At 41.4% G+C, this 7,168-nt stretch overlaps 1 protein-coding gene across 1 annotated transcript; it reads left to right on the plus strand.

The window, feature by feature from the left end:
- Nucleotides 1–6,956, plus strand: LOC121213784 (epidermis-specific secreted glycoprotein EP1). The gene is made up of 2 exons (XM_041086878.1): nt 1–713; nt 6,186–6,956. Exons 1-2 carry the CDS (start codon nt 1–3, stop codon nt 6,841–6,843), a joined length of 1,371 nt encoding a protein of 456 aa, XP_040942812.1. The 3' UTR covers nt 6,844–6,956.
- The last annotated feature ends 212 nt before the right edge of the window (nt 6,957–7,168 follow it).

Genomic DNA, 7,168 nt, shown 5'->3' on the forward strand with positions numbered 1-7,168 from the left:
ATGCTTGGCTGCTCCATCTCCATATTATCAAAGCTTTCATATCCAAAAATGTCTCTTCACTCTTCTCTCACCATGTCATTGCTGTCTTTCTCCTTTTTGTTGCTGTTTACTTTTAGTGCCAAAGCTATTGTTCCTCCATCTGAAACTTTTAGGTTTGTCAACGACGGAGAATTTGGGCCGTATGTTGTTGAATATGGTGCAAATTACCGTGTCATAAGCATAGCTAATGCCCCCTTCCAGCTTGCGTTTTATAACACCACCTCTAATGCCTTCACCCTTGCGTTACGCATGGCTACAACGCGTTCCGAGTCGCTCTTCCGATGGGTTTGGGAGGCCAACAGGGGGAACCCCGTTCGCGAGAATGCCACGTTCTCTCTCGGGACTGACGGGAACCTTGTCTTGGCTGATGCCGATGGTCGGATTGCTTGGCAAAGTAACACTGCCAACAAAGGTGTAGTAGGGTTCCAATTGTTGCCTGATGGTAACATGGTGTTACACGATTCCAATGGCAAGTTCATTTGGCAAAGTTTTGACCATCCAACTGATACACTCTTGGTGGGTCAGTCGTTTAGAATCGGAGGGGCGACAAAGCTTGTGAGCCGGGCTTCTGCTCAAAACAATGTTGACGGAGCCTATAGCTTGGTGATGGAGCCTAAACAGTTGGTTTTGCAGTACAAGGGAATGAACTCTCCTAAACCACTTGTCTACTTCAAATTGTTGGGAAGAAACCGAACAACCGAAACAAAGCGAAAGCACAACCGGTGTTCTTTCTCTCCTTATAACTCCTGTAAAAATTATGGCAAGCACAATAGCACAAGATATGTTCTCTAGCAACCTTAATCAACCACAAATCAACTAATGCAACCACAACAAAAATAAATAGAGACACCGATATTTTTACGTGGAAAACCCCTTTAAATCAAGGGTAAAAAAACCACGGGACTTTAGAGTCCGATAAAGAGCTCTACTATCATCAAATGTTCGACTACAATATCACAATATCAAGCCTACAACAAACATTCAACTCCGACAAGGCTAACAACATGTAATCTTTAGCAAAAGAGAGAAAAATGAGAGAACATCACCAAAAACGTAGCTGCTGAAAAATGGGTATTTCCGACGCTACAAGACTCGGATGAAAAATCCGACCGTACAAAGTCAAGAACACCTTATCACCTAGCTGCTGTCCAAAAATCAGCTCAATCGAACCACGGATGGACCTTCGATCGAAGAGTTGATCACTGCTGCACCAAGCTTGAAAAACTGAAATTTTCTTCTCTCTTTCTCTCTGTTTTAATTTGAGATATTTTTTTTTTGCTCTGCTAAACTTTCTGCCCAACACCCGTTAAAAACCCCAAAATGGCTTTTGACAAAACATTATGGCAGAAACTATGGGTTTCCCACATAGTGGGACCCATACCCAACAAATCTCCCCCTCCAACTATGTGGGGAATGCCTCCATGCCGGAGGTCAAACAACATGCTTCAAACTTTCCTCTTGGTAAGGCCTTCGTCAACATATCAGCACCATTATCATTAGTGTGTATCTTCTCAAGCTCTAACAGCTTAGCTTCAAGAACATCTCGTATCCAATGGTACCTCACATCAATATGCTTAGATCTAGCATGAAAAGTTGAGTTCTTACCAAGATGAATAGCACTCTGGCTATCACAGTACATGACATACTTCTCCTGAGTAAAACCAAGCTCATGCACAAACTTCTTCATCCAAAGCATCTCCTTACACGCTTCGGTTGCTGCAATGAACTCTGATTCGGTGGTGGACAATGCAACACACTTTTGCAGTCTCGATTGCCATGCCACAGCTCCCCCTGCATAAGTGATTAAGTAACCTGAAGTAGATCTCCTCGAGTCAATGTCTCCGGCCATGTCTGAATATGTATACCCAACAAGAACAGGTTTCTCATTGCCGAAACAAAGTTTCATGTTGGAAGTGCCACGAAGATATCTCATAATCCACTTCACTGCATTCCAATGCTCTCTGCCTGGATTAGAAAGAAACCGACTAACTGTACCAACGGCATAAGCCAAGTCTGGTCTCGTGCAAACCATTGCGTACATCAAACTACCCACGGCTGAAGAGTAAGGAATTTTCTGCATCTCTTCCTTCTCCTTTTCTGTGGAAGGACTATGCTTAACACTCAATCTAAAGTGCATAGCAAATGGAGTATTCACCGCTTTAGCTTTGTCCATACTAAACCTTTGAAGTACTTTCTCAATGTACCTCTCTTGTGATAACCATAATTTCTTGGCCTTTCTATCACGTGTCAGTCTTATGCCAAGAATTTGCTTTGCTGGCCCCAAATCCTTCATTGCAAAGGATTTACTCAACTCTTGTTTCAACTTCTCAATTCTAGAAGCATTCTGACCAACAATAAGCATATCATCAACATAGAGCAAAAGAATAATAAAATCATCACCAGAGAATCTCTTAACAAACACACAATGATCAGAAGTAGTCTTCTTGTAGCCTTGCTCCCCCATAACAGACTCAAACTTCTTGTACCATTGCCTTGGAGCTTGCTTCAAACCATACAAGCTCTTCTTCAATCTGCACACATAGTCCTCTTTCCCTTGTGCAACAAAACCCTCTGGCTGCTCCATGTAAAGCTCTTCTTCCAAGTCACCATGAAGAAAAGCAGTTTTCACATCCATTTGTTCAACCTCTAGGTCATAACAAGCTGCCAAACTCAGTATAGTTCTGATAGAGGACATCTTCACAACCAAATAAATATTTCTTCAAAATCAACCCCCTTTTTCTGAGTATAACCCTTGACGACCAATCTAGCTTTGTATCGTGGAGATGAAGACTTCTCTTCTTGCTTCAACCTGTAAACCCATCGATTCTTCAAAGCTCTTTTGCCCTTAGGCAGTTTCACCAATTCAAAAGTATGGTTCTCATGCAATGATTAAAGTTCGCCTTTCATCGCTTCAACCCACTGATCTTTGCATTCACTCTCCATAGCCTCTTCATAACATTCAGGTTCTCCCCCGTCAGTCAAAAGAACATATTCATCAGGAGAATACCTGACAGAAGATCGTCGATCTCTGGAAGACCTTCGAAGTGGAACTGCTGGTGGAGCTATAGGTGCTTGTTGTTGATCATTCACAACATCATCCATGGGAGTATGAAAGTCACCTATAGTCTGATGGTTACCACTAACATCACCATGCACATCATCCTGGATAGGATCTGGTGAAGAGTCTAGGGGAACCGGATTCACATCGATCAAGTCACCACTACCTTGTGAATCCACTTTCTCCGTCTTATCAATGTCATCAATGGTCTGATCCTCAATGAAGACAACATCTCTGCTTCTCACGAGTTTCTTCTGAACTGGATCATAGAGTCTATAACCAAACTCACCATCTAGACCATAACCAATAAAAATGCATTGTCGAGCCTTGGCATCCAACTTGGATCTTTCATCCTTTGGAACATGAACAAATGCTTTACAACCGAACACACGTAGGTGATCATATGACACGTCTTTACCAAACCAAACTCTATCTGGCACATCACCTTTCAAAGGAACACTAGGAGACAGATTTATCACATGTGTCACTGTATTCAAAGCTTCAGCCCAAAATGATCTTGGTAACTTTGCATCTGACAACAAACATCTGACTCTCTCAATCAATGTTCGGTTCATTCTTTCAGCTAACCCATTTAACTGTGGAGTCTTTGGTGGTGTTCTCTGATGTCTGATTCCCTGTCGCAGACAATACTCATGAAACGACCCTGTGTACTCGCCACCATTATCAGTACGAATGCACTTCAACTTTTTCCCAGTTTCCCTTTCAACTGATGCTTGAAACTGTTTAAACACCTCAAAGACTTGATTTTTAGACTTCAAAGTGTAAACCCATAGCTTTCTTGAACAATCATCAATGAAAGTCACAAAGTAAAGTGCACCACCATGTGATCTTACTTTTATCGGACCACAAACATCTGAATAGACCAACTCTAGCAACTCTGATTTCCTATGAGGAGGATGGCTTCTAAATGAAACTCTTTTCTGCTTTCCTGCTAGACAATGAGCACAATTCTTCAGTGTAGCATTCTTTAAACCCGAAAGTTGATTCTTCTTCGCTAAACAGCTAAGCCCCTTCTCACTCATGTGACTGAGTCGTTTATGCCACAACTCAGTTGAGTTGTCATTCAGTGTCACATTCACCGTCTCTCGAGAAGTCAAAGCTTGCATCAAGTACAAATTTGAGCTCTTCTTTCCTCGAGCCACAACCAAGGAGCCTTTAGTCAGCTTCCACTGCCCTTCACTGAAAGTGTTACAGAATCCCTCATCATCAAGTTTTCCTGCAGAAATCAAATTCAAACGGATATCCGGTGCATGTCTGACATCCTTGAGAGTTAACTTTGTTCCATTGTTACTTACCAAGCTAACATCTCCCATACCAATAACCGAAACCAAACCATCATTACCCATCTTCAATACCCCAAAATCACCAGGAGTATAAGATGTGAAGAATTCCTTCCTCGACGTGACATGAAGTGATGCACCAGTATCAATCACCCAACTAGTCTCGTCGCATGCTAGGTTGACCAAATTCTGATCACAAATAACTAACAAATCTTCACGAGTAACAGTAGTAACACGCTCGGATTTTTCATCGTCATTCCGGTCGTGTTTATCACCACCACTTTTGTTCTCTTTCTTCCACTTGAAGCAATATTTCTTGATATGGCCTTTCTTACCACAATGATGACACTCAAGATTCTTGTATCTCGATCTTGACTTGCTTCGGCTTTTATCTCTACCCTTTCCATCTTTGTCTCTGTTTCTCCCCCTGTTCTCGATAACCAACACCTCGGACTGTGATGTAGAACCCTGAGATCTTCTTCTAACCTCTTCATTCAACACACCACTCTTAGCCAAATCCAAAGTAATAATACCCTGTGGGGCAGAATTAATGAGTGAGACTCGAAAGGTCTCCCAAGAGTCTGGTAGAGTAGCAAGCAACCAAAGTCCTAAAATCTCGTCATCAAATTTGACACCCATACCAAGCAACTGATTCATCATACTCTGAAATTCACTAACATGGTCAGCTATAGACATTCCTTCTTTATATTTCAGCGCCATCATTTTCTTCAGCAAAAATAACTTGTTATTGCCCGACCTCGAAGCATACAAGCTTTCAAGCTTCTCCCACAATGTTCGAGCATGTGTCTCCTGATCAATGTGATTGTAAACATTTTCTTCAACAAATTGCCGAATAAAGCCACACACTTGTTGATGCTCAAATTCCCATTCTTCATCACTTTTCGAATCGGGTTTTTGAGTAGTAAAGACCGGAAGATGCAAAGCCTTCACAAACAACAAGTCCTTCATTTTATTCCGCCAAAGTTGATAATTTGTGACATTCAACATAATCATCTTGCTCGTATTAATTTCCATAATTATCTGACACAATAACCAAGCTCTGGTACCAGTTTGTTGGGAAGAAACCGAACAACCGAAACAAAGCGAAAGCACAACCGGTGTTCTTTCTCTCCTTATAACTCCTGTAAAAATTATGGCAAGCACAATAGCACAAGATATGTTCTCTAGCAACCTTAATCAACCACAAATCAACTAATGCAACCACAACAAAAATAAATAGAGACACCGATATTTTTACGTGGAAAACCCCTTTAAATCAAGGGTAAAAAAACCACGGGACTTTAGAGTCCGATAAAGAGCTCTACTATCATCAAATGTTCGACTACAAGATCACAATATCAAGCCTACAACAAACATTCAACTCCGACAAGGCTAACAACATGTAATCTTTAGCAAAAGAGAGAAAAATGAGAGAACATCACCAAAAACGTAGCTGCTGAAAAATGGGTATTTCCGACGCTACAAGACTCGGATGAAAAATCCGACCGTACAAAGTCAAGAACACCTTATCACCTAGCTGCTGCCCAAAAATCAGCTCAATCGAACCACGGATGGACCTTCGATCGAAGAGTTGATCACTGCTGCACCAAGCTTGAAAAACTGAAATTTTCTTCTCTCTTTCTCTCTGTTTTAATTTGAGATATTTTTTTTTTTGCTCTGCTAAACTTTCTGCCCAACACCCGTTAAAAACCCCAAAATGGCTTTTGACAAAACATTATGGCAGAAACTATGGGTTTCCCACATAGTGGGACCCATACCCAACACAAATCATCTGTTTGGCCAAGTACACAAGATGGTACTTTACAAACTGTGACACTAAATGTTGAGGAAACAAGTGATGGCTTTGCTTATTACGTTTTGTTAGACTACACAGTGGCTAACTTGTCCAGCAGGACCGGAAATCTCATCTTGACAAGGCCGAAATACAACAGCACATTGTCGATTCTTCGACTCGTGATCGATGGAAACCTGAGGGTTTTTACCTACTATGACAAGGTTGATTTACAGGCATGGGAAGAGACTTTCACTCTCTTCTCTAGGGACTCAATATGGGGCACTGAATGCGAACTACCGGAGAGGTGTGGGAACTTTGGACTCTGTGAGGAGAACCAATGCGTTGCTTGCCCGTCACCAAACGGATTACTCGGTTGGAGCCGGAATTGTCAGCCGAAGAAGGTGAATTGTAGGCCGAATGGTTTCAGCTACTTCAAGCTAGAAGGAGTGGACCATTTCATGAGCCAGTACAATGAAGGAGAAGGGATAAAGGAGAGTGATTGTGGGAGGAAATGCACCTCTGATTGCAAGTGTTTGGGGTACTTTTACCACAGGGAAACATCCAAATGTTGGACCGCTAATGAGTTGAAAACCCTTGCTAAAGCCTCTAACTCTTCCCATGTTGGTTACATAAAGGTACCCAACAAGTGATGGGAATCCTATGAAGTATTTGTACTTTTTCCTCTGTATTTTCCAGTTTCTTTGTTGTCTGCTAATAAGTATTTGTAAGTTTGAATTACAAATTAAAGTTTTATTTAAAAGTATCAATCAAGTGTATGGGTAGTCAGTAAACTAAATTTGAAATGCATTGAGTGGACCAAGTGCAAGTTCTCATGGCTCTTCTCTTTGGGCGCATAAACGAATAAAGACAGAATGGTACAGACTAGTAAAGGAACTGTGTAGTGTTCACAGAATAGGAAAACTATACTCGTTTATAGTTGTGTACACTCCAAATTTAAAAAGATTTGGGTAAAAT

Source organism: Gossypium hirsutum, chromosome D01, assembly GCF_007990345.1.
Source record: "Gossypium hirsutum isolate 1008001.06 chromosome D01, Gossypium_hirsutum_v2.1, whole genome shotgun sequence".
Taxonomy (NCBI): Eukaryota; Viridiplantae; Streptophyta; class Magnoliopsida; order Malvales; family Malvaceae; genus Gossypium; species Gossypium hirsutum.

Bases quoted from the DNA above. Each gene is read 5' to 3' on its own strand.
- LOC121213784 (XM_041086878.1), top strand. From the start codon at position 1: ATGCTTGGCTGCTCCATCTCCATATTATCAAAGCTTTCATATCCAAAA. The intron at 714-6,185 runs ATTGTTGGGAAG...TACCCAACACAA, and splicing joins AAACCACTTGTCTACTTCAA to ATCATCTGTTTGGCCAAGTA.